The sequence below is a fragment of the Adiantum capillus-veneris genome, chromosome 23, assembly GCF_014529385.1.
Source record: "Adiantum capillus-veneris isolate H3 chromosome 23, ASM1452938v2, whole genome shotgun sequence".
Classification (NCBI taxonomy): domain Eukaryota; kingdom Viridiplantae; phylum Streptophyta; class Polypodiopsida; order Polypodiales; family Pteridaceae; genus Adiantum; species Adiantum capillus-veneris.
Window position 1 is genome coordinate 110,910,789 of NC_140953.1, and position 27,772 is coordinate 110,938,560.

At 46.0% G+C, this 27,772-nt stretch overlaps 1 protein-coding gene across 3 annotated transcripts in view; it reads left to right on the top strand.

The window, feature by feature from the left end:
• LOC147428365 (uncharacterized) overlaps positions 1–24,424 on the top strand; it is a 164,327-nt gene extending 139,903 nt beyond the window's left edge. For all 3 annotated transcript variants that reach the window (XM_086497181.1, XM_086497182.1, XM_086497180.1), the window contains 2 exons: positions 23,759–23,806; positions 23,892–24,424. In XM_086497181.1, coding sequence (XP_086353307.1) covers positions 23,759–23,806; positions 23,892–23,969 — 126 coding nt within the window. In that variant the 3' untranslated portion in view covers positions 23,970–24,424. The remainder of the gene's footprint in view (positions 1–23,758; positions 23,807–23,891) is intronic.
• The last annotated feature ends 3,348 nt before the right edge of the window (positions 24,425–27,772 follow it).

Here is a 27,772-nt window from a genome sequence, read left to right on the forward strand (position 1 = left end):
AATCATCACACGATTATGACTACACCTAAAAGCTAAGAGGATACGTTAAAAGACATAGCATCTTGAGAACTTCCTTTTTAACCATTGTTTCAGCTGACTTTAAAGCATAAATTTTGCAATTTTAGTAATGTGGTCCTTTCTTGCTACAGAAAGGATGTTTTTACCAGTATACACAGCAAGACTAACTGTGAAAGTTTGACTTGGAACTTTTGGTTTGCCTTTCTTCACCAAGCAAGATTGCCAAAAGTATATATGGATCCATTTTTGGTGAAAGACTTTGCTTTGACAAGCTTTGGGAATTGAGATTCTCCGCTTGAAAGTAGAATCACATCATCATTTTCAAAACTTGATTTGAGGCTGTTTTTCTGAGAGTAGATTTACTTGATTCTTCGACTCAACTATTTAGCAGACACATTGTCTTTGAGGCTGAGCTTAGACTAAACAATTTTATTTTTATTTTTATTTTTTTGCAAGAAAAGGGACTGTATCTTGTGTACATAGGAGACCTCTGGAGACGCTCAATGGCCTATCATCCAGAGGAAGTACAAAAGCAGGGTAACAATGTGTAGGGTATGTAAACATCAAGGTGGTTTGTATGATGAGTGTAGAATGAACCACTATGGGTGTTCATAATGCCATGTTATGTGGGCATGATCTCGATTGAAAAGAACTAACGATCTTGCCCACGTGTGAAGAAAGACGCATCGATGCTGCTCCGTTGCCTTGAAGGAGCTGGTTGAAAAATCCCATTGACTGCGAATAGTATGCAGTAGCTCAGTCCAAATGGCTGTCAAAATGGTGGACGTAGGAGAAGACTGAGAGCCCAAAATGTAGGCACATCGAGCCTTCCACATGGTCCAAAGTGTGATACTGCATATCGTGTTGAAAACTGTATCCTGTTGTTAGAAATCCCACTAGTGACCTGTATTTGGGGACCATCCGTAGAGTGTCCAGTCTATATCCTAAGTAAGCATGAAGACTGGATCTGATGACAGGCCTTGAAAAAAGGTGTGTGACCACGGAAATTGCAAAAACCATGCAACTGCCCCCACATCACGAGCCCATCATGGATGCCCACTCTAATCAACAAACAACAAATTGCCATCCACAATGGCTGCGCATATGGACAAACCCAAAAAAAGTGCTTCAAGGACTCATGCTCTAAAGTACATCTTCGACAAGTCGGATAATGACCCGTGATTGCAGTCCTAGTGCCAATTGACAATCTTGCGTGTGCTATCATCCACATGAAAAAAGATACCCTGCGGTTGATCCAAAGGGTCTAGATGGTGCGACCGAAAATGTCGCTGGAAAGCTAGGAGGATGCGTTGATCCTCCCATACCTCTTACTAGCGTGGACGGTGAGGTGGGTGTTGGGTGTGCAAAAGAAGCCTCCTCCCAAGGGATACAATGTACTCAGAAAAGCTCCATCATCACTCAACGAAGGCCACTACCACTCACCAGGATCCCAGTCTAACTGAATAAGGGGCTTTCCTTGCCAAATCCACAATCTCCATAGCGGTGCCTCTTCAATAGTGAAAATAGGAGAAACACATTATCTCCTCTTGAAAGATCCTACCACCTGATAGGTTGCTCAGAAAGGGACTCTAGTCTTTAGCATTGCTGATACTGCCATCATGGACGTCACATCAGATTGGAGTTTCAAGGTGAGGTTCCTCCTGAGATCAGCAAGGCACAATTCTTGCTTCAAAAGATTTTCAGGAGTAGCGAATTATGCTCCAAATAAAGACTCTGTATTCCCAAGGTTCTTTAACTGTCATCATGTGTTGAACAAGAATTTTACCCTAGACTTCAACTGTAACAAACGTGGACAACCCAAGTCTGGAATCTATCACGATACACGAGAGAAAATAACTTCAAAATACTTCACACATAATTCACAATTCAATTGAGTCGACACGGCCCGGCGTAGTTCCGTGCCCAGAGAGATTGGCTCCAAAGACTGATGCCCCTTTTGGTATTTCTATTTGTATTAAAGCTTGAGCAAAGTAAAGTTGCCCTTGGGACTCCTCTGCTCGTTGGCTTGTCAGCACACACTGAGCGAGAGAGCCCAAGGGACTTATTTAAAGGCCCTTGGCCTTGGGAAAAAGCAATATATGAAAAGCCTTCAACTGAAAAGCATTAGGCTCCCAAAAACAGGCAGCACAAAAAGCAGAATTCCGTATGGCCTACCATGTTAGCACAGCCAGCGCGATATGCGGAAATCCGTACGGAAAGCCACGTCAACACCTCAACGTGAATTGCGGGAATTCTGTACAGCAGCCACTCTGGCATCTCTCTTAATTATCCTAGTCTCCCTAGGGCCCTGTCGGCAGGTGCCCTATAAGTTAGGCACACTTATGGACATGCCACGTCATCAGTTTGTGACATACCCCCCTCTTGAAAGAATTGTAATCGCCCTCGATTACGCCTGCAAACAAACAAGTTCAGTAGACAGTGACTCTAAGTACCGACGCCTATGACCAACACAAATGTAGCACTTGCACAAAGACGACTTAGTCAGTGCACATTCACATCATATCAATCACACAGAAATTGATTCTAGATCTAAGACCATGATTCTTGGCAATGTATTTAGCAATCGCATCTAGATCCATCCCGGACCTCACTGATGTCGTTTTAGCTAATTTTGATTGCGATCATGTCTATAGATTCCCAAGACCGAAATGATGTAATCATTTTGTCTTTCAATCCTGCACTCAAACAAAATTACATGAGAGAGTACACATCAATCAGAGAGTAGAAGTTCAGAAATTCCCATTTTCAATATTCGTAAAGGCATACAACAATATACTATCAGCAAAGCAGTATCCTTGAAATCCAAAGGGAAATTAGTGACTTTATTCCATCCACGTCATTTGTGACAAAGGTTTTAGGAGTGACTCCCCTCTCGTATAGTCCCGTCTGCACCAGATTCAACCCTGCTCATATGCGGGATCTTTCGGGATAGACACAACTAATTTAAAAGCCTCAAGGTAAAGTTTCAAATTTTGAGAAGTATCTGCTAGGTCCTCCTCCATCCACTTCGCATCCAATGCCAGATAGTTCTTAAATTTCACTAAGAACTGGCGAATCACTTTACCCTTTTCTTTTCTTTCCTTATGGGCCATTATCTATTCTGGAACGAGTATCTCCTCGCTCTCTTTCACTTCAAGTTGCTCATCCGACTCCCCATCAACTGGCACCTCACCCTTTAAGGGTTTCAAGAGACTCACATGAAACGCATTGTAAATGTTCCAAGTATCTGGCACCCGATCATCTTCCTTCAACTTCAAGTCGTGTCGTTGCTTTCTTGTGCCGTGCTTGAGACTTCTCTAGAGCCTCGCGAACCTTGGCAAAAAGCAGTGTCCAAATCCCTCGTGTACTGATCGGATTCAGAAATCTTGTCCTTGGTACTTAGAAAGGAAGGGACCTTCTTAGCACCTTCGATTACCTCAAATAGCGCCTTCCCCGTTTAGAGCGAACCGTGTTATTGTAGGCAAATTCCACCAAAGACAAATATTTTTCCCATTGAGTCTTCTGATACGAGATGTAAGACTTGAATGAATCCAAAACCACTAAATTGGTTGTCTTAGATTGCCCATCTGTCTGCGGGTGGAATGACGATGAGAATTGCAACCGCATGCCAATGTTCTCCCGAATTGCCCTCCAAGACAACTCGTGAATCGGGGATCTCTGTTTGACACTATCGTCTCAGGCATTCCATGTATCCGAAAAATTTGAGCAATAAACAGTCTTGCTAAATGATAGTCCAAATGCCATCTTGCCCACTTTGAGTCTTGGGGAGATCAAAGATAAAATCCATAGCAATGCGTTCCCAGCGGCGGGTGGGGACGGGTAAAAGCTGTAGTAGTTCCTGTGCCTTATACCTGTCAAACTTGACCTTTTGCAATACTAAACAACCGCGAACAAAGTCATCCACATCCTTTTTAAGCCTCGGCCAATAGAAATAACGCTCCACACCCCTCAAGGTGGTATCTATGCGGTGGTGGCCTGTAAAAGGTGGACAATGGCACTCTGTCAAGACCTTTTCCCACAAAGGCTGGGTAACACAACATCGTTTTCCGCATCAAATAGTCATCCCGTATGGAAGAACATGAAACTGTCTCCCCAATCCGAGTAAAAATGTTAGCAAAGTCAGGATCTGTGGCGTACTGGTCAACCATATCCTCGAATCTTTTGTGATGAATTGCGGGAATAGCTCGAACCAAGTGCTTCAGAGACAATGCATCTGCCAGTAAATTCTTCTGTCCCTGAACATGGACAATCTGGAAGTGAAACTGTGACAGGTTGTTAGCCCATTGCATCTGCTTTTTTGAGAGCTACTTTTGTGACAAGAAGTAGCGTAAACTCTGATGATCCGTAAAGACTGTAAAATCAGCTCCGAGTAAATAGTGTAGCCACTGTGTAAGAGCATGGATCACTACCAATAGCTCTTTCTCATATACCTGCTGTCACAAACTGGTGACGTGTCATGGGGCAACAGTTACACACGCAGTCGGCATGCCCGGAAAGTACAGAGATTTGCTGATGTGGCATGCTGTACGGACACGCGTGAATCGCGACGGGATTCGGTTGACAATGCTAACCTTGTTGGTCGTACGGGCCCCCGCTTTTTTGCGCTGAAGTGTACGGAAAATTCCAACTTTTGCTTTATGAAAATCCTACGCAAATTGCTTGGAGAAGCTTTTGGGAAAAAGATGCTTTATTTTAAGTTGAAGCTTTTGATTTTGAAGCTTCTGGGAATTTGAGTTTAGCATCCCTTGTAACTTTTATAATAAACCCAAGGGGGCTTCCTCTGCAGAGCATCTGGATGCAAAGTTTGACAGCGAGCACCCGTTGGAGTTGTACTTTGCTCAAAGATAAATACAAAAAGAAATACCGAAAGGGGCACCGGTCTTTGGGGCCAATATCTCTAGGCACGGAACTCCGTCGGGCCGTGTCGAATCAACTGTGAACTATGAATTGTTTTGAAGTGAATTCATGTCGCGGTAGAATCTTGACTTGAGTGTCCAAGTCTGTTACTGTGGTATCAGAACGCGGCCGGTTTCTCTTCTACCGGGAAATCCGATCCTTTTTACGCAGCACTTCTGGATTCTGACAGAGATCAGTCGACTTCCTCTGCATCTGGAGATGCGGGAAGAGATCACGAAGAAGATTCTCACAAGGAGTATGGCCCGCCTCGGCCTACCCAAGCAGAGATTGAAGAGATGGAGCGTCGACGATTGATTGACAATGCAACAAAGATGATGATAAATTTTGCGAAGGACCCAAAATTTGCAAAATTTATGACCTAGACCTCCTGCGACGAGGTGCTCTCACAGTGGCGGCAAACCACGGAACCACCCCTCAAACCGGCACTCAAGGAACCTCCTACTCCAAGGATGTTTACATAGCAAGAATTAGAAGAGGTGGTTGATACACAGATTTGTCAGCTTTCTGACACGCAGAACAAAGTTGAAAAGCACGACAAAAAGCAGAAGAAAGGAACTGACTTCCCGGGTTATTTGGATCGTCAATCTGCTTTTGCCTTGGCAAGAAAGCAGAAAAAGCTTGTCAGATTTGAAGGAGTGTCCAGTTCTTCTTCTGACTGTTCTTCTAGCTCTTCTGACTCGAGCGAAGAAAACAGAAAAGGGAAAAAGAGAAGCAAAAAGCAAAGCTTCGAAAAGGACAAGACAAAGGCAAAGAAGCCTAAATTTCGCCCAGTTTTTGACAGTTCTACAGAGGAATCGTCTTCAGACAGTTCGGACTCCGATGATCACAGATTCTATGCAAAGAAGAAGAATTTTTATAAAGCCAACCAGTATGACTTTATGGAAGATACAAGCAAGAAAGTCCGAGAGTTTAAAGAAGGTGGACAGTCAATTAAATTCGACACGTTTTCTGGATTTCGAGAAGCTGCGAAGGCTTTGGCCTTCATACAACAGTTTGACATAGCTTTCTCTCTGGAGGACATTACTGAGAGCACTCCAAGATTCGGAGGGCTACCTCTTGACATTACTGAGAGCACTCCAAGATTCGGAGGGCTACCTCTTACTTCACGGGAAATGCTCGAACTTGGTGGTCCACTCTTCTATTGAACAAGAAAGCACCACTTAAATGGCTTAAATTTAAAAGGCTTTTTATTTCTTCTTGGTTGACTTCGGAGTACGAATGCGACATACGAACTGCTTGGAACCATCTTCAGATGACCAAGAAGGATACATTGGACGCATATTGCGAGAAATTTTGGAGCTCTTTTCTACCAGCCTCTTCATTTAAGATCTCGTTCAAAGAACAGATTGAGCGGTTTACCTTGGGACTTCCTCCAAAGATCCGCCATCACTGCTTAGAGCAAAAGTTAGATTCCATTCAGGAACTCATGAGTCATGCGAAACGGGGTTTTGCCATTCATTCAGGCAGTTTGACCTACCCGACATATGAAATCATGACGCAAAGGACCGAACAGACTTCGAACAATGAAAGTAGAAAGAAGAAGAGCAACCCAGAAAAGAAAGAAAAGAATGCACGACCCCAGCTCACTCTTCGAGAGAGGATCAGCTACATCAAAGAGGGGAAGTGTCTAACAGACTTGGACACCCCAAGTCAAGAATCTACCGCGACAACACCAAATAACCACTCCAAAACAGTTCACAGTTCACAATGTATTTAACACTGGCCCGGCGAAGTTCGGTGCCTAGAGATATTGGCCCCAAAGATTGGCGCCCCTTTCGGTATTCTTTTTGTATTAATCTGAGTTCAAAGTACAAGAGTGCGGACCGGCGCTCACACTCAGACTCTGCGTCCAGATGCTCTGAGTTATGAGGCCGTGGCCACGAATTTAAAGACTACAAGGGGTGCTAAAAGCAGAGCCCCAAAAGCTCAAATCAAAAGCGTCAAAAACTTCAAGTTAAAAGCTCCTTGAAAAATAAGCAAGAGACTCTCTCATTCTTGCCTAGAGTAATAAAGCAAAAAGCTTCTCTCTCTTTCTCAACTTGCGTAGGAAAAGCAAGTCCAAAAAGCTGGCCAAAAGTTGAATTGCCGCAGTTGTAGCCTTCCGCAATATGCACCGCAAAACGCGGGCTGCCACGTCAGCTTCGTGATTCGCGGGATCCGTACACAACAGGGCCACGTCAGCAATTTCAACGTGTGTCGAGTGGGCACTCCAAGTGTGTACCGGCAACAGCCACGTCACCCATTTGTGACATTGCCGAATAATCATGTCTAAGATCTGAATGAATTTTGAATGTGATTTGTCATGTGATGTCAAGTGATGTCCTGTAATGTCCTGTGATGTGACTGTCGATTGGTACATGTGCTAGATGTGTGTTCCTAGTGCATCGGTACTAATAGTCCATGTCTAGTAACATAGTTTATGGCCTCTGTCTGTTTTGTAGGCATAATCGAGGGCGATTACAATGCTTGCAAGAGGGGGGTATGTCACAAACGGGTGACGTGTCGTGGGGCAACAATTACACATGCAATCGGCAGGCCCGAAAAATACGGAGATTTGCTGACGTGGCATGCTGTATGGACACCCGTGAATTTCGTCGGGAAATTCGCTGACAGTGCTGACGTGGCTGGCCGTACGGACCCCTGCTTTTCGCGCTGAAGTGTACAGGAAATTCCAGCTTTTTCTTTATGAAAATCCTACGGAAATTGCTTGGATAAGCTTTTGGGAAAAAGATGCTTTATTTTAAGTTGAAGCTTTTGGGGGCTCTGCTTTTAGCATCCCTTGTAACCTTCATAATAAACCCAAGGGGGATCCCTCTGTAGCGCATCTGGACACGTGGGAGTTGTACTTAGCTCAAAGATAAATACAAAAAGAAATACCAAAAGGGGCGCCAGTCTTTGGGACCGATATCTCTAGGCACGGAACTCCACCGGGCTGTCTCGAATCAATTGTGAACTGTGAACTGTTTTGAAGTAAATTCCGGTCCTGTCACGGTAGAATCTTGACTTGGAGTGTCCAAGTCTGTTACACCTGCGCTACCAACTTTGGCTATGAAAACATCTTGTTTTCGGAAGCAATGGCATGGCCTTCTTGCATAAAAACTGCTTCCAGACTACGACCACAAGCATCACAATAAACTTCGAATGGCTTTTGCAAGTTTGGCAAAGCCAATAATAGTCCGGTAGTCAATTTTTCTTTGATCGTCTGAAAAGCAGTCGCCTTTGTCGATCCCCACTCCAAAGGGACTGCTTTTTGAGTCAGTAAATGCCAAGGTGAAGCTATCTTTGCAAACATCGGAATGAACCACTGATAATAAGAGCACGAGCTGAAAAAGTTTCAAACTTCGTGAACATTCTTTAGGTTAGGCCAATTGCGGATAGTTTCGATTTTGGCCGGGTCCATGTGCACTCCTACTGCTGAGACGATGTGCCCTAAGAAATGCATCTTTAGTAAGAAAACCTCACTCTTTTTGGCATTGATAACCAATCTATGCTTGCGCAATGCTTGAAACACCTATACCAGATGATGTCTGTGTTTTGCTTTGTTCTTGGAGAAAACAATAATGTTGTCAAAGAAAGTGCCCACAAAAGATCGATACTTTCCATAAATCCTATCCATCATCCAAAAGGTATCACCAAATATTCATATAAACCAAAAGTTGTCTGAAAGACTGTCTTGTAGACATCTCTGAAGCGATTCGGATCTGATGATATCCACTTTTTAAATCAATTCTCTTGAAACAAGAGGATCCCTGAAGTCTGTGGAGAATATCATCGATCCTTGCAATAGGGAATCTGTTCTTGATGGTGATTTTATTGAGAACTCTATAATCAATGCACATTCTCAAGATCCGTCTTTCTTTAGTACAAGCAAAACTGGAGGAGTAAGGTGATGTGCTAGGTTGGATGAGACCATTTTCTAGAAGTTCTTTTACTTGGTTCATTATTTCTTCATTCTGGGCTTAGCTAACTCGATAAAATGGCCAATTCGGTGGTGTACTTCTAGGAATTAAATCAATCGTATGGTCCTCAGAACGAGGTGGAAGTAACTTGCCTGGTAGGCCTTCAAAGAAGCAATCCTATTTGTGTAGAAATTCTTGTCGTTCTTTATTCAATTTAGACATGTTGGTTCTTTGTTTATCATTCAATTCTTTCAAGTAGATCAAGTAAACAAAAAGATTGGATTTCATTGATTTTGAAATGGCCGAAGCCGATATAATAGGGACGAACTCGCCCTTCAATTTTGCATCAGGCACAATTTTCTCGTCCTCCTCATTCGTCAAAGTCGCTTTCTTAGCCCGATAGTCAACCACGGCGTTGTTCTTGTGGTACCAAGGAATTCCTAGGGGGACGTCACATCCTTCCAAAGGCATGATGTAAAAGTCCTCGTGCCTCGAATACCCCTGACAATGCAAACGAAGTTTGCCAATGATAGGTGTAATAGCAACATCCCGTCCGGGTGCCACTAGAATTGCCTCCGCTTGTGGCCCCATCCCGTCGGGTGTAATTTCAAGTCCAGCCGCCAATTCAGGTGAAATGAAGTTGGCCTTGGCTCCTCCGTCGAAGAAGATAAGGGCTTCTTGATCTCTTACTTTGCCCCATGCGCGTCAAAAGTTTTGTGCTTTCGTTCATCTGATTCGGGTCGGTCCCCATACGATCTGGTACCAGTCTTGCTTTTATCTTTCCTTTTTTGCCACGTTCTTCAGCTGCTTTAGAACTCTCTGGCCTGTCTTCTGATTGTCTTCGCTGTGCCTTTATGGGCACCTTGCAAAGATGTGTCCTTGTTCTCCGTAGTCAAAACACTTTCCCTCCTTGAGGTAGTCTGTTCTCTGTTCCCCGGTCAATCGGGGTTGTGCGTCCTTCTTTTTCTGGAACTTCCTTTCTTCTATTATCATTTGGCGAATTCTGTCCGGTCCTTGGTGTCGAAACTTCAGTGGGGTAAGTCAGGTTACCCGAATGCACGGAAAATCCCCGCTTAGTATGTCCCATCAATTGTTGTATGGACTCAGACTTCTGCTCAAGGCAGTAATCTCGGATCTCTTTGGGAAGTCCTCAACAAAATCGCTCGATTTGTTGCTTAAAAAGTGACCTTGAAAGAAGAGGCCGTTAGAAAAGCATCCCAAAATCTTTCACAATAAGCATCCAAAGTGTCAGCCTTGGTCATCCGAAGATGGTTCCAAGCAGTCATCACATCTCGTTCGTACTCCTGAGTCAGCCAAGAAGAAATAAAGAGTCATTTGAACTTTAACCACTTAGAAGGGGCTTCTTTCTGTAAAAGAAGAGTGTACCACCATGTTCGTTCATTTCCTTTCAAGAATGATGCTGCCCTTCTAAACTTGGAGTGCTCTGAGTAGTGCCGTCCGGAGAGTGCTATATCAAACTGCTGAATAAAGGCTAAAGTCTTGGGAGCATCTCGAATACCTGACTTGGATTTAAGTTCTTCTTCAGTAAATATCCTTGGAATAGGAGGTTTCTTGAGGGCTGGTTTTAATGGTGAATCAATGGCTTTTTGCCAATGCGTATGCACTTCGTCAATCGGGTGCCGGGTCAAAAATTTGGCATACTATGGATCCTTTGCAAACTGGAGCATCTGATTTGCCCACTCATCAACCTGCTGTTGACGTTGCATCTCCATTAACTGATACTACGTAGGCCGAGATGGCCTATATTCGTGATCTGCTAATCCATTCGAATTTTCCGTGCCGCCTCCCATTCTCGAGGTGGTAGGAGGAGTCGTCTGATTCTTGCCAGAATCCATGAGTGTCACGAGAAAATGGATCGGATTTCTCAGTAGAAGAGAAATTGATTGAGCTCTGATACCACTGTAACAAACTTGGACACCCCAAGTCTGGAATCTAACACGACACACGAGAGAAAATAACTTCAAAATACTTCACACTAATTCACAATTCAACTGACTCGACACGGCCCTTCCGTGCCCAGAGAGATTGGCGCCCCTTTTGGTATTTCTTTTTGTATTAAAGTTTGAGCAAAGTACAGTTGCCCTTGGGATTCCTCTTCTGCCCGTCAGCACACATTGAGCTAGAGAGCCCAAGGGACTTATTTAAAGGCCCTTGGCCTTGGGGAAAAGCAGTACATGAAAAGCCTTCAACTCAAAAACATTAGGCTCCCAAAAATAGGCAGTGCAAAAAGCGGAATTCCGTACGGCTTGCCACGTCAACACAACCAGCACAATATGCAGAAATCCGTACAGACAGCCACGTCAGCACCTCAACGTGAATTGCGAGAATTCCATACAGCAGCCAGTCCGACAGCTCTTTTAATTATCCTAGTGTCCCTAGGGCCGTGTCGGTAGGTGCCCTATAAGTTGGGTACACTTATGGACATGCCATGACTCCAGACTCCGCACCTTCTCCAGGAAGCATGCTAGAGAATGAGCCCTAATCTCATATTTAAAGGCCCTTGGCCTGAAAAGCATCTACAGTGAAAAGCTTTTAAACTCAAAAGCATCTGGTCCAAAAGCGATGCCCAAAAGCTGCCAGCGGGATTTACGAAAATCCGTATGGCCTGCCACATTAGCACTGTCAGCGTAGTTTCGAGAGCGTCTGTACTGCTTCCACGTCATCAGCTGCGCGCGCGTGTGTGTGGGTCCTGCTTTATTTTAATTCCTTTATGTCATTGGGGCCCCATCGGACGGGGCCCCCATAAGTTGGTAGGACTTCTTCTTCTGTTACTTGTTCTTCTTAGGGTTTAGGCCCCTCGGCCGTGATGTGAAAGTTGGCTCCATTATTCAGGGCTTTGACACTTCAGCAGTTTGTGACATAGAGTTTAAGAAAACTCTCAAAATAGATGGATGTGAAGAAATTATGAAAGAATTTACTTGCTAGATTAAAAAAAGATGCTCAAAAGGAGTTGTCTTGTCATTATTGGGAGGTCTAGTTCTTATCCTCTTCATCTAAGGTATAGAGACTCTTACCATATTATTGTGTTGGATTAGATAGCCAACATGACTCTCTTCGCTGTGGAATAAACAAATACCTACTAGGTGTTGACAATTGTGGTTTAGGGCACCCGATCTGTGCATTAGGTGCTCTAGCTCCATGTGTCATGACTTGTATCCTCTTCTCTTCCTATCGGTATACTAAAAATGTTTAATGGAAACGATGCTGCATAAATTCTGCAAATTCGTCGTTCATAACGCAGTATTCCGTTTGTGTACGTATTGACTATCCAGTACAAAACTATTGGCTGTTTTTACTCGAATTGCTTAATTTTCCTTTTTTTTATAAGAAAATTGGAACGCTAAATCTATTTTGCTTGCTATGAAAGTATGCAATTGTATTATGTTTGTGAGTTTCTATACTTAGCAAACATATACTACACGAACTGCTTAGGCAAATCTGATACAGTTTGTGGGACCTCCAGCGCTTGACATGCACATGGCCAGTGGCTACCCTCTTCACACTCACACTCATTAGTCGTGATGCCTACACAGGATCAAAACATGATGGCATCTTCACAAGGAGGTGCACCCTCAACACCAAGGACCCATTCATATGCGGTCACCCACAAGGTGGACCCATTCGACCACCTCCAAGCCCAAGTCAAGGAGTTGAAGAACAAGAAGGACGAACTCAAAATGCGCCTTGCCGACCTCGAGCCACGCATCTGATCGCTCGAAAGCTAGTGGATATCGACCGCATCCTGGCGAAGTCCAAAGAGGTGGAGCATACCATACATTCACCCAAAATGTGGCCTCACTAGCCACCCAAATCCAAGAGAATGCTGCCACCATCCCCTCCAAAGTAGAGGAGTGCTTCGTCGCCGTGTCGGTCTTGCATTGACTTGTACGCATCGATGGCTTGCCCCCCACTTGGTCTGAGGAGAGCAACGATTTCCCCGCTACCCTAACCAAGCTCAACGAGGCTATCCAACCCGTCAACATCCCCACCATCGAGTTCGTAGATCGCGATCCTCGTACCAATCAATAGAGCCTTGTTTTCAAGACCAAAGAGGATTGTATGGCACTCTTAAAGTAGACGTGTCTTCTCAAGGGTACAACCATATGGATTAGTGAGGCTCTAACCCCCGCCCAACTCAAGATGAACAAGCAAGAGCGGTAGAAGGTATTGGAGGCACGGACCGCAGGCAAATACGCCATCTATCGTGGCGGTAGAGCCATCTTTGAGGAATTTTGAACACAAATCCCTCCCCCCCCTTCCCCCCTTCCTGCCCTGCCACATCCGTTTGTGCCATTGTGGACAAGGTACCCTCTTATAGCCAAAGGAGCCCTTTTGTACAGACGTTTTCTTGGTCCCATAGGTCATATTTGAACTATGGGGACGATAATGGAATCTCTCTCTAGAAAAGGCCAAAAAATGGATTGAGGCTGCCAAGAAACGAAACGGTGTAAGGAAGCTCCTTGTACACCTACTCTTACTAACATGACCCTCGAAGAGGAACAAAGAAAGAGGATGCGGGCTCTATATGTGAGGGTAACCGGCTTGAAGGACATAAACAATGTGGAAAAAGAGGTTACAATCCTCACATCCATGATGTGGGTGGACAAGCCTCCACAAACAAAGGCATGGAGAGTGGGCAAGAAGAGTGATGGCCCGTGAGAATCTTCAAAAGGGAGAGCTCTCATACTACGCTTCCCCTCCTTGGAGGAATTCTTGAGAAAGAGGCCTACTCTCAAGAAGAAAGGTATTTTCCTCGTTGATGTTCTCACTCTCTCACAGCTTGTGCATATGAAAGAGGTAATGCGAGAGATTACGGCGGCAAGGGAGAAGGGAAATATGGCCTTTTACAGAGATGGTCGGGTGGTGATTGTAGAGCGGCGCTCTACATGACGGTGTGAGACCTATGCGACCACGCTACTTGGAATTGTAATGGATCTATGAGGTTGGATGTTGGTGCCTTTCAGGACAGTTTCAAAGACAAGGACATTGGTTTCTTCTCAAGGACTCATCAGGCCCTTGGACAGCTTATGCCCCATGTGGTGGGATACAGCCAACAGGACAGTTGCGAGATCTGAGGATGGGAGTAGAGGTTCAAGAGGAGTAGCAATGCTATTTAGAGAGGTATTACAACCACTACTACATATTGTACGAAGAGATGATCATGCTAGATACATGTGGGTGAGGCTGAGAGCTGACACAAGCCGATTTCTATACATTGCCATATATTACTTCCCCCCAGCATCCAGAGGACAATCACCTTTCTCTATACTAGATGATTATATGGGAGTTTTCTAGGGATGGTGATATCATCCTCCTAGGGGACTTCAAATCCCGAACGGGCAACTCTTAGACAGTCTTCTACTTCACTTCAGATGAGATGTGGGTGAGTTGGGGCTTGACAGATGCTCACATGATAGAGAGCAGACGGAGTATGGGAGATACCTCACGAAGATGACAACTACACATGGGTTAGCCATACTTGATGGCTTACAACGATTTCCTGGAGCTTCCGGTTTCACATGCTTTCCACACAAACACGGGGCTAGTATAGTGGACTATGTTATGGCATAGCCGAGCTTTATTCTTTGTATTCAGGATTTCATAGTGGGAGCCAGACGAGTGGACGTAGCAGTGGATCATGCACTTTTGACATTATCTGTTTCATTTCAGTATAGTACAACCCAGATATCAGGAGGCAAGTCACATACCCATTATACATTTACACCAGAGACTGACTCGGTTTATACAAAGGAGATTTATAGCTGTCTATGCACAGCTGGTCCTGGCCTCTCAGTGGAGAAGTGCACCACTTTACTGAGTGAGACATTGCATGGTGCAGCATCTGAGTCATACCCACACACTCAGCCGGGTCGGAGGCGATATTTTGGGAGCATGCCCCAGAATGGTTGGTATGTTGAGGAGTGCAGAGAGATGAGAGCCCAGCTTCAGAGGGATCTTCGTTTAGGAGTCATCACTTACAGACAATCTCGGATTGCTTCCCGGTGCCTTGTGCGACAGAAGAAACGAGCTTACTTGGCCCAAATGGAGCGAGACTTGTATCAGCTCTTCTTGAGTGTAGAGACTCAGGAGAGGCATGGCGATTCTTTCATGAGCACTCCCCTCCCCTTGTGATTACTTCTCTTGATGTGTGGGGCCAATATGCGTCATTGTATTATACGGTTCTTGGATAGGATCCCCTTCCAGATCCTACAGAGCCATGCCCACCTACCAGCACCTTCTTTACCATTGAGATGGTACAGAGAGTCATTGACAGAATGAGAACCAGCAGGGCATATGATCATGATGGCATATGATCATGACGGTCTAGTAGCAGAGCACTTTATACATGCTAGAGATATGCTGGTAGAGGTTCTTGTAGTGTTGTTCAATCGTGTCATGTGTGAGGGGTTACCTAAGACTTGGAGGTTGTCTACTATTATGCCTATGTTCAAAGCAGGTGATCCTACAGAGCGCTGCACTATTATGGTTGGGCACACTTTGGCACGGTTGTATGCATCCATTCTTGAGCAGCAGTTGAGTAATTGGGCAGAGGGTGAGGGTGTACGAGCAAAGGGCCAGGCCGGTTTCAAGAGGGGTTTCTCCACTCTTGATCATATTCTGACACTCAAAGCCATCATTAAGGAGGGCATATCACATGGGAGACGGATTTATTGTAGCTTTGTGGATTTTCGCAAAGCATTTGACATGGTACCGAGAGCTTGAATGATGCGCAGACTGCAGGTGATGGGGGTGCCCATAGTGCTGATTTGGGGGGTTATGGCTCTATACAGATCAGTGATGGGACGTGTATGCACTCCGGAGGGGATATGTGATTTAGTTAACTCCACCATTGGGGTGAAACATGGTTGCCCATTGTCTCCTACTCTATTGTTATGTATGTTGATGAAATGTCTGATTACATTGACAGAGAGGGTGATAGAGGTGCCCAGCTGCAGCAACGTGGATCCCATTGTTGTTATATGCTGATTATATTGTGTTGATCTCTGACTCACCAGAGGGTATGCAACGACAGTTGGATGCATTACACAGTTTTGCAGAGGATAGTGGATTGTCTGTAAACCTTGGTAAAACCAAGGTTATGGTGTTTAAACCACACCACAGTGGATCAGGAGATCGACACCGACTTTCACATATGATAAGGAGATTATAGAGTACACAGATGCATACACTTACCGTGGGGTTGTCTTCACTGGGCCGAGGTTTTCTTTGGGGAGAGCAGCAGAGACTAGACTGATTAGAGCTTTTGCGGCCTTGGGAGGCTTGGAGAGGATGTGTTCGCAGGTTCAGTTCCAAGAACCTGGACAAAGTTATGCCTCTTTGATACTTTAGTAACCACAACTATGTTGTATGGCGTGCAGATATGGGGACCTTCTGTAGGCCAGGATGGTTGGAGACATATGGAGAGGCCCTTGGTATCTATGATCTCTCAACTAATCAGAGCCAAGGCCTTTCTACCCCACGCTATCATTCGAGCAGAGCTAGCTGCCCCTCCATGGAGATTGAGGCGCTTACGAGATCAGTCTCCTTTGTGCACAGCTTGTGGGATACTACTACAGACAGATATGCTAGATTGGCCTTTGAGTCTTCCAGACAGTTGGCTCTTCAGGGGGAAACTTCATGCTGGTATGGACAGATGACATCATGGTTCCAGACGCATGGCTTCACCATGGAGAAGCTGCCTCCTTTCCAGTACTCTCTTCAAGCACCCTCGATGTCTCTTACACGGGTGGAGATTACTAGACTCATTCGTCGGGACCTGATCCAGCTGGATACCAAGAGGACATGGATAGAGCTGCCACAGGAGTTGGGCACAAAGATGGCTTTCTATAGAGAGCATCTTCTCCACCTCACAGGAGATGGGTTTGTGATTTGACCCAGCTACATGGACACACTTATGTCTCATGGTTTGCGGTGTGCCATTGGTCAGATACGCACATCCTCACATCAACTGGAGATTGAGATTGGTAAATTGAGAGGGATACCATCAGACAACAGGATATGCCGCTTATGCTAGCTAGAGCCAGAGAGAGAGAGCTACATTACATATGTCATTGCACAGTGTACTATGAGATATGGGGCCGTTTCCATTGCTTGTTCAAAGAGGGTTTCGGTCCTTTCTCTAGGGTCATGAGTTATGAGGATCAAAGATCCTTTGGGCTATATCTACTTTTTTTTTTTTCCGAGAAAGAGATCCTTCTATTAGTTAATGAAAACTGCCCACAGGGCTACATCCACCTGCAAGAGAGGGCTACAACAAGCATGATGGGGAGACTCTCCCAATGAAAAAACTGCATATATACAATGAGGCTAAATCAAGAGATGGGAGGAGGGAAGAGCCACACAGGTGGACAGTAGTGCCATCTGAGCACCCCCTGGACTATGGTGTAGAAAGGCCCAGGGCGCCAGAGTCAAAGGAAAGCCTCGCGGCGCTTCCGCATGCGGTCGGAGCTACCCTGTAGTCCCTCAAGCTGTCCTCTGAGAGTATGGATCATCTCTAGCCAAAAGTCACGAACAGTCTCTGCTGGTGGCCCAGGGCGAGCCTCAAAGATGCGGAAACAGCGGGTCCGCCAGATGAACCAAAGTGTCAGGCCACTGATGAGCTCCCAGCACTCCTCTCTCTCACTGCACCACTCCTGTGGAGTAAGCTCTGTAGCAGGCTGGAGTGTAGGTCGCCCCCCCTGCATCACTATCATCCTGCTGGTGGAAGATAGCTCAAACTGAAGTGCCGGGTCGGTGAGTGTGGACCAGGCCGCTGCCCCCTAAGTGTACTGTCGAGCCGTGGAGAGAGCAGGCATCAGCCGAAGAACTCGGAGCCACACCTGCTGGGCCGAGGGACTGTCCCAAAGACAATGACGCTGACTCTCCACCAACTGGTCACAGGCTGCACATGCGGCCGAGAGACCACAATGCACAAGCCAACTCCCTACTGCCGTAGCTTTGTGTGCAACCAACCACTGAAACAAAGTGACGCACCTCGGCTGTTTGGAGTCCCACAGCCTCTGCCAAAAGTCTGGCAAGAACTCGACTGTGAGGCCCTCCTCCTGCCAATGACGTGCTGCAGCGGGGCGGGCCTCTCTCTATGCTACAAGTATATGACGTCCAAGCCGAACAGTGTACTGAAAGAAGGGGACTCCCGGGCGGTCTGTAGAAGAGAGGGGGTCCCTCCATAGCCACTCACTAGGATCCCACTGTACTCGTGCCAGTGGACAACACTCCCAAGCCCATAGCCTCTAGTGTCCAGTCTCAAGAGCTGTTGGGTCAGGGTCTATGACTCAAGTCCTCCCACAGATGCCCAAAACTCGGATCCTCTGGAAACAGCACTCTGCTACCTGCGGTGCCTCTACTGTAACTCGCTGTAATCGTCCCCCACCCTGAAGCTCGAAGAACAAGGCTGGGACAGTATCTGAGCAGGCCCTGACTGAAATGAGAACCTCCAGTCGTGTGAAGGCTTCCATCCACCGGGGTGCTACTGGCTCGAGAGGCGTGAGCCACTCAGCTGGAATTGACTCTGAGATGTCTTGACACATACTCTGCACCCCCCATGCCCTGTAGCTGTAAACCCTGCACCTCCTCTGACAAACCTGTGAACTCTAGCCAGTCACCTAGAGAGCACGCTGGACCTGCTGCCATGGGACCCCAAGAAACATGAGGCCGACTCTCAACCAAGTGGCCTCTGTGAGTGCTAACCATGGGGTTCCAGACGAGGGGCTGCCGTAGGCGCTCCTCCGTGCACGTCTGCTGTCTCTGCTCTAGGCCACGCCGTAAGAGCTCCCAAGATCGAAGCAAACTCACAGCGAAGCGGTCCTCCAGTCTCCTGCTCAAACCAACTTGGCGCAACTCTGTAAAGATCCATCTGGTCGAAGGTTGCCAAGGGCCTCCTGACTGAGGCACCCTGGCACGAAGCCTCTGCAACAAGAACTCCTTCCAGGGCTCCTCGCCTGGAAGAAGTCCTCTCACGACGAACTTCCCAAGAAGGGCTCTGCTCTGCTGTGTTGGATCAATGATCCCAAGCCCTCCCTGAGAACAAGGAAGTGTGATGACCGACCAAGCCACCTTGGCTTGGGCAATCTGAGTGTCACGACCCGACCAAAGGAAGTTCCCGATCAGCCTCTCAACCTGACTGATACAAGAACTCGAGAAGATCCAGCAAGAAGTGATGTACCACATAGTCGCCAACAACACCTGGTTGGCAACTACTGCTCTACCAGCCAGCGAAAGTCGTGCTGAGCTCCAATGTAATAGCTTTCTCCTGATGGACAGGAGAAGAGGAGCAATCTGCTGCTCGGGGGACAAGTCCAAACCAACCTGACAACCCAAGAACTGAACTGCACTTTCTGGGAGGCTTCTGCCTTGGCACGGCTCCGTGGGGAGGACCTTGTGATTCTTCTCGATTTTGAGAAGGCATACGACAGAGTTGACTGGGACTTTCTAGAGGGCACTCTACGCAGGATGGGCTTCTCACATGCTTGGATCAGAGGGGTGTCAGCTTTCTACAGACAGGCTCACAGTCAGGTGCTTTTGGTAGGAGGTAGAGGTGAGCGCTTCATGCTCACACGATTGGTCAGACAGGGTTGTCCTCTTGCCCCCTTTCTCTTTCTATTCTATGCGGAGGCGATGAGCAGATTTTTGGTGTCACAGCAGGTTGGTCTGAGGGGCTTAGCACTCCCTATACGAGGGGATGAGCTTCTGGACGCTGAGTTTGCTGAAGATGTTGTCAAGGATACTGTGTTCCTTGACAAAACCTGTCTGAGTCCCATGTATAAGGCTCTCCAAGAGTGGCTGAATCCTCAAACTCAGAGCCTTGGCAAGAATTTTGTAGGCTGAGTTGAGGATGGTGATGGGGCGCCACTGTCGAATCTCATCCAAGGAGCCACCCTCCTTTGGAATGAGGTAAATCAGGCCCTCACTCATGCTATCCGACATCACTCCTGTGTGCAGAATGTACTGAAAGGCACTACAAAGATCTGGGCCAAGCAGGTCCCAGTACTCCAAGAAGAAGCTGGGAGTCAGTCCATCCTCACCTCGACAGCTACCACGAGGGAGGGCCCTAAGAGCCGTGTGCAGCTCCTCAAGCTGAAGAGGCATCTCTAGCCTCTGCTGATCTCCTCAGTCCCAAGACAAGGCATCTGTGCCCAAACCTGCTCCCTGCATGCATCCTGCCGCTCTGACTGGGGCTCAGCCGACAGTAACTCACGGTAAAAGTCAGTAGCAACTGCATGCATATCCTCGGGCTGACAAACAACTGACCCATTGGGACTCCTCAAATGATTGACCTTGGCATGCGAGTGCCGAGGTTCCAATGTCTCAAAGAAAGCACCTGTCACTCTGTCACCCACCTGAGTCCACTGAGATGCCTGTCGGTGAAATGCAAACTCATGACGCCTCCCCTCTGTGCAAGCAAGCTCCTGTTGAGCCTGCTGTAACTGCTCCTCCAACCATGGACTGTCTGGATGCTGCTCCTACATCCTCTGTAGTGAAGCAATTCCTCGTCTGAGACGTTGCTCCTCTCTCGCTGCAGCCCGTCGAGCCAGAGACTCCTGGAGAAGAAAGTGGCTAAGCTGAGCTAGGCTTAAGGCCACTTTGTCTGCAGGTAGAGCCTGGCTGTCCATGCCCTCTGTCCAGAGAGCCTGTACCCTCTCTCTGAGTGTTGAGTCCAACAAGACCCGCTCTGCGATGCGAAGCATCGTGCTCCCACTCCTCTGCCTGTCTGCCATTGTGAGGAGCACTGGTGCATGGTCCGAGAAGGATGTCCTTGCCAGGATGCCCACTGATCCCCCCAAGTCATTGAAGTGGTCACTAGCGTAGAAGCGATCTATCCGCGATAGATTCACTCCTCCCATTCTGCGGTCCGATCTAGAGAAGGCAAGACTCTCTGGAGGCCTCACAAAGCCAGAATGCTGCCATGTATCCGAGACCCTCAAAGTCATACACAACCTCTCCCAAGCTGCTAACTCGACTGCATGCACAGTAGCATGGCTGCCTCTGATCCTGTCAAAAGGGTCCTCCAACATGTTGAAGTCCCCTCCTACACACCAATGGTCAGCCTGTGGCAAAGACTCAACAATCTGTGACCAAAACTCTGCACGAGCACTCGCCACATTGGGCGCATAGATGTTCAGGAAGCCCACAAGGCCAAAGGCCACCCTGAACCTGCAGATTGGTTGGTATGTTGAGGAGTGCATAGAGATGAGAGCCCAGCTTCAGAGGGATCTTCCTTTAGGAGTCATCACTTACAGACAATCTCGGATTGCTTCCCGATGCCTTGTGCGACAGAAGAAACGAGCTTACTTGGCCCAAATGGAGCGAGACTTGTATCAGCTCTTCTTGAGTGTAGAGACTCAGGAGAGGCATGGCGATTCTTTCATGAGCACTCCCCTCCCTTGTGATTACTTCTCCTGATGTGTGGGGCCAATACGCGTCATCGTTTTATACGGTTCCTGGATAGGATCCCCTTCCAGATCCTACAGAGCCATGCCCACCTACCAGCACCTTCTTTACCATTGAGATGGTAAAGAGAGTCATTGACAGAATGAGAACCAGAAGGGCATATGATCATGATGGCATATGATCATGACGGTCTAGTAGCAGAGCACTTTATACATGCTAGAGATATGTTGGTAGAGGTTCTTGTAGTGTTGTTCAATCGTGCCATGTGTGAGGGGTTACCTAAGACTTGGAGGTTGTCTACTATTATGCCTATGTTCAAAGCAGGTGATCCTACAGAGCGCTGCACTATTATGGTTGGGCACACTTTGGCACGGTTGTATGCATCCATTCTTGAGCAGCAGTTGAGTAATTGGGCAGAGGGTGAGGGTGTACGAGCAAAGGGCCAGGCCGGTTACAGGAGGGGTTTGTCTACTCTTGATCATATTCTGACACTCAAAGCCATCATTAAGGAGGGCATGTCACATGGGAGACGGATTTATTGTAGCTTTGTGGATTTTCGCAAAGCATTTGACATGGTACCGAGAGCTTGAATGATGCGCAGACTGGAGGTGATGGGGGTGCCCATAGTGCTGATTTGGGGGGTTATGGCTCTATACAGATCAGTGATGGGACATGTATGCACTCCGGAGGGGATATGTGATTTAGTTAACTCCACCATTGGGGTGATACAGGGTTGCCCATTGTCTCCTACTCTATGTGTTATGTATGTTGATGAAATGTCTGATTACATTGACAGAGAGGGTGATAGAGGTGCCCAACTGGCAGCAACGTGGATCCCATTGTTGTTATATGCTGATTATATTGTGTTGATCTCTGACTCACCAGAGGGTATGCAACGACAGTTGATGCATTACACAGTTTTGCAGAGGATAGTGGATTGTCTGTAAACCTTGGTAAAACCAAGGTTATGGTGTTTAAACCACACCACAGTGGATCAGGAAATCAGCACCGACTTTCACATATGGTAAGGAGATTATAGAGTATACAGATGCATACACTTACCTTGGGGTTGTCTTCACTGGGCCGAGGTTTTCTTTGGGGAGAGCAGCAGAGACTAGACTGATTAGAGCTTTTGCGGCCTTGGGAGGCTTGGAGAGGATGTGTTCGCAGGTTCAATTCCAAGAACCTCGGACAAAGTTATGGCTCTTTGATACTTTAGTAACCACAACTATGTTGTATGGGGTGCAGATATGGGGACCTTCTGTAGGCCAGGATGGTTGGAGACATATGGAGAGGCCCTTGGTATCTATGATCTCTCGACTAATCAGAGCCAAGGCCTTTCTACCCCACGCTATCATTCGAGCAGAGCTTGTTGCCCCTCCATGGAGATTGAGGCGCTTACCAATTCAGTCTCCTTTGTGCACAGCTTGTGGGATACTACTACAGACAGATATGCTAGACTGGCTTCCAGACAGTTGGCTCTTTAGGGGGAAACTTCATGCTGGTATGGACAAATGACATCATGGTTCCAGACGCATGGCTTCACCATGGACAAGCTGCCCCCTTTCCAGTACTCTCTTCAAGCACCCTCGATGTCTCTTACACGGGTGGAGATTACTAAGACTCATTCGTCAGGACCTGATCGAGCTGGATACCAAGAGGACATGGATAGAGCTGCCACAGGAGCTGGGCACAAAGATGGTTTTCTATAGAGAGCATCTTCTCCACCTCACAGAAGATGGGTTTGTGATTTGATCCAGCTACATGGACACACTTATGTCTCATGGTTTGCGGTGTGCCATTGGTCAGATACGCACATCCTCACATCAGCTGGAGATTGAGACTGGTAGATTCAGAGGGATACCAACAGACAGCAGGATATGCCGCTTATGCTAGCTAGAGCCAGAGAGAGAGAGAGCTACATTACATATGTCATTGCACAGTGTACTATGAGATATGGGGCCGTTTCCATTGCTTGTTCAAAGAGGGTTTCGGTCCTTTCTCTAGGGTCATGAGTTATGAGGATCAGAGATCCCTTGGGCTATATCTACTTGAGTTACACAGACATAGAGACACTTTAGTGGGGAGAGATAGAGAGAGACAGTCCCAGAGACAGATTACAGATTTCTTTTCATTAGATATGGAACAGCCAGAGGAGCAGCCATCACTGCAGAGCTCGGCCCACACTCATTCAACCACTACCGTACTCTCATCGACCAAGCACTAGAGCTACGGAGATCCAGACGGCTACGATTGAAGAGAGGGGCTACACAGCATCGACGGAGACTACAGCAGAGTATTCGAGCCATACTCTCTCGACATCTAGAGTGTAGATGAGGATGGATTCTAGTAGTAGTATCTTTGTTCTAGTTCTTCTGTACTCCCCCCCCCCCCCGCGCGCGCGCGTGTGCTCACACACAACACATCTTCCACAAATTTCTCCTTCCAATTACTACTCTCGGTTGTGTGTGCAGATTGCAGGATTGCTGAAGGTGACCCATGAAGCGGTTCGAAAAACTGAGGTTTTTATAGACTTCAAAAGTAGAATTTTTTTGGTTGGTTAATATCATGTGTATGCATTTAAATCTCTCATATAAACTGCTGCAGAAAAGTGCTTTTAAGAAACTAAGGAAATCAGCAACAGAAAATGGTCTTCAACATTATCTCTCTTGGATCCCAAATTAAATTTCTTGAGACTTGTTAGCAGAGGGACTTTCAGTCTCAAAGCATCGGGTGAAACCCATTGACATGTGATGGTCGGTGATGACTGGCTATACATTAAATTCACACATTGAATGGGACATATACACCCTAATCCCACTTTAGCTGGCATACTTAATAGTTTGCTGTTGGCGGTATTCTGAAGCTATAGGATGTTACAGTTTCATAAAAGCGGGAAGTGGTCAAGTAAAAGAAGCGTCTTCTTTCAGTAAATCGGCAGGGAAGATGGATTTGAATTGATTATTACACACCCCCCCCCCCGAAATGAAGGGAAACATTGTCATTTTCACCACATTCTCAGTAACTACAAGTATATTCTTGGATGTATTACATAATTTGTATTTCTAAAAGAACGTTGTTATACCTTTTCCAGAGCTATAGCAATCTGAAATAGAGCATTTGTGAGCAGTTTTCTGACTCATACCGTGCATGACGTATATTCACTGTCATTTCAAGCCCTTTGCATATGGTAGCTTAAAGGAAAGTGGCTCTAAGTAGCAGACCCTATGTACTTTCACTCACACATGCTTGTTAATTGAATCAATGGGTATGAACGTATGGGTATGGCCTTTTCTGCAAAAATCTGAGTTGTGTAATGTGTTTTTATGGCAAATTGTGGCTGTGGCCATTTGCTCTCTCTCTCTCTCTCTCTCTCTCTCTCTCTCTCTCTCTCTCTCCCCCCCTCTGTGTGTGTGTGTGTGTGTGTGTGTGTGTGTGTGTGTGGAAAAGGAGGTGTCTAATGTGTACTTGTAGACCTTTAGGGATGCCTGTGGTAAGCCTTTCACCAAGAGGGAGTATGAGGTATTAAGGCAAACCAGTGTGAAAGAGCTCAAGGGGGCACGTGTGAAAGAGTGTGGCATCTTATATAACTCTTCCCAAACTCACCCTTGAATTTAGACTCACTTTTCCTTGTGGAATGAGAAGTGCCTAGGTTATGATAAGTAAAGGGGAATCTTTACAAACAAAAGTTGGCCCTTTATTTAAACCTTTCATGTGTTCCTTCTGCAAATTTATTCTTTTTTTTTTTTCGACACACCGTAGGGCCCACAGGGGGAGGTGCTTATCCCTTCCAAATATTAGCCATGTTACATGGTCGGGCAAGGGCCGCATACCATCGGGCAAGAGCCATGCGTAGGCATCACCATGGCCACCTAATTGATGCACCACATGCTGGGAACGGCGGAGAGAACTCGTAGGAATGAGCTAGGAACCTCCTCCTCGTGTGACCCACCTCAGGAGAAGGATGCACTCGTGTGTCCAAGGGCAAGAGCCCTAGCAACGTGAACACCAGGTGAGCACAAGGTGTCCCTCTAGAGTGTGACCCAACGGGGGATTTGAACCCACAACCCATAGGTTGAGAGGCCAAAGCCTTACCGTTCGACCAACTCTTTGGGGACAAAAGGCAAAAGTTAGTGAAATGGAATGCCCTCCCGATAGCTCATCGTGTGAAGGACAAGTTTGAAAACTATTTCATGTCCCAAACTCACTGTATGGAAACCCTCTTAGAAGAGCCGGTTGATAGTGCAATAGCTCTCACCATAAACCTCAACCAAGATGCCCCACAGAAGAGGAAGGAGTGTCACTTGTCCCAAATAATGTTATCGCCACAGAGACAGTACCACGGGTGGGGATCAAGGTCATGGACAATAGAAGGAAGCATGTCTAACGTGCCCCACTTATATCCCTAGTTTGTGAGCATGAAAAGTAGATCTATTGATGCCCCTCATATAGCATGATGGTTGAGGCCAAGTGTCAACCCAAAGTCACAAACCATTCTGCAAACCAGCTTGGAATAGAAATTGTTGTCGTAGACATAGAAGTTTCCAAGCAATGTGCAAACATCCATATTGTGTAAATACGGCATATTCTTATGACCTTATTGTATTACGATACAATACAATGATGATATGGAATGGTTCATAAGAGATCTTTCAAAAGAATGCACCATTCCATTCTAAATTGTATGACATATTCTAATACATTGCATTTTTCGGTACGAAACCATATTGTACGCCGTACAATGATAACATTGATCGTTGATAAGTTTAATTGGCATTCATGCAATTTAACTTTTTCCCTTGTTACTACCTTGATAGGTATCATTGGTTCACCCTCCGATGAGATTTCATGGAATCACTTATACCAAATTCATAGGTACTTTTCCTTCGTTACTAGGACTTTTTGGATAATTTTTAGTGAAATGTCCTCTCGTTTGCTACATTGTGCAGTAGAGTGATGGTTGCATCAATCCCTCTTAGTTCTATGGATATCCGTTTACATTCGTTTTTCTAGTGGTCAAGTGCTCCAATAATACATGGCCAAAATTGCAAGAGGAAAGCATATGAAGTCTTTTGGTCAGGCATATGGCAGGGATAAATTAGAATAGGTAGCCCCATCATGATGAGGAAGAATAGTCCTATCAATATGCGCAGTGTACTAAAAAGGATGCAATATCCCCCGGTGTTTGACAAGAAGGCCACAACCACTGTCCCCATTCTCAAGTCAGTTGTCGCAAAGGGTGGCGGCTTCACATCCAAAATTGCCAAGAGGGACATCCTTAAAAGGAGCCCATTGATATACCACAAGAGTAGACTACTTGAATATGCATCATAATGAGAGGAGGAATATATGAAGGAAGTTGTGACCTTTGAAATCTCAACCTGGAGTGACCTCGATGCAGGAAGGATAAAAAAATCACAGAACCACGTTATGCCAAGTTAGAATGAGTGGGACATATATCCAGTGCATGTCAATCATTTGGCGTAGATGCCTCAATCTTAACCACATGAAGAACAATGACTCCAAACTCTCGGCATATAAATACAACATCTATCAGCGTAGCCTTTGACGCGAAGCATAGATAGAGCAAGGTTGTCATCTCATTGGTCTAATCAATACAAGTTCTTTCTCGCAATTGATGGCTATCTTGATCCTTGACATGGGCAGTCCAACCTCAAGGGTTGTCTCTCAATCTCCTACAAACATCTCTTTATTTTTATTTCTTCATTTGGAGCCACGGTTGAGGAGATATGATCAAAATGGTGGACCCTAGTCTGTCCACATCATGCATGGACAACTCATTTCAAACATTGCAAGGTTTTGTTCACACTGGCTCTTCTCTTTCTTGTGTAACCCTTGTGGGTTCCTTTCACCTATAAAACGGGTTCTCTTTTTCCTTGAAAACCATTGGAGGAGTGAGAGGATTCATGTCAAATTAACTTTTAACCATACACTTGCCTTTGAGGAAGGCTAGCTAAACTTGAAAGGATCCTTGTAAATATCAACTCTAATCAATTAAAGCCGAAGTCTTCTATCTCTTGCCATCTTCATCAAATTGGCAAATACTCTCGAAGGGGTTGATAGGTTTGGTGTTTTTGCTTTATTATTTTGTTGATTTTTTGTTTTTCATCTCCAAGCCCAACCTATAGCTCTATGTATTCTACTACTTCTACTTCTACTCATATCTCCATCTCTCTTGAATCTTGATTGTTTCTCTTGAAGGCATTCGAGCAACAACGCTCTATCAACAACCTTGTTGTGAAGAAATACAAGTGCACAAGGTATATCTCTCCCCGCTAAAGGTACCTCTCTCCTCGAAGTATTCTTATTGCCTACGGACAAGAATAGAGCTTGGGAGAAAAACTTCTCATCTCTTCACTTCTCTCATATCTACATTTTTCACATACTAGAGTTATCATAAATAAATAATGCACATGATTTGAATTTCTATCGCTTCAAGTCTATGCGATCTATTGCAATTAACGTAT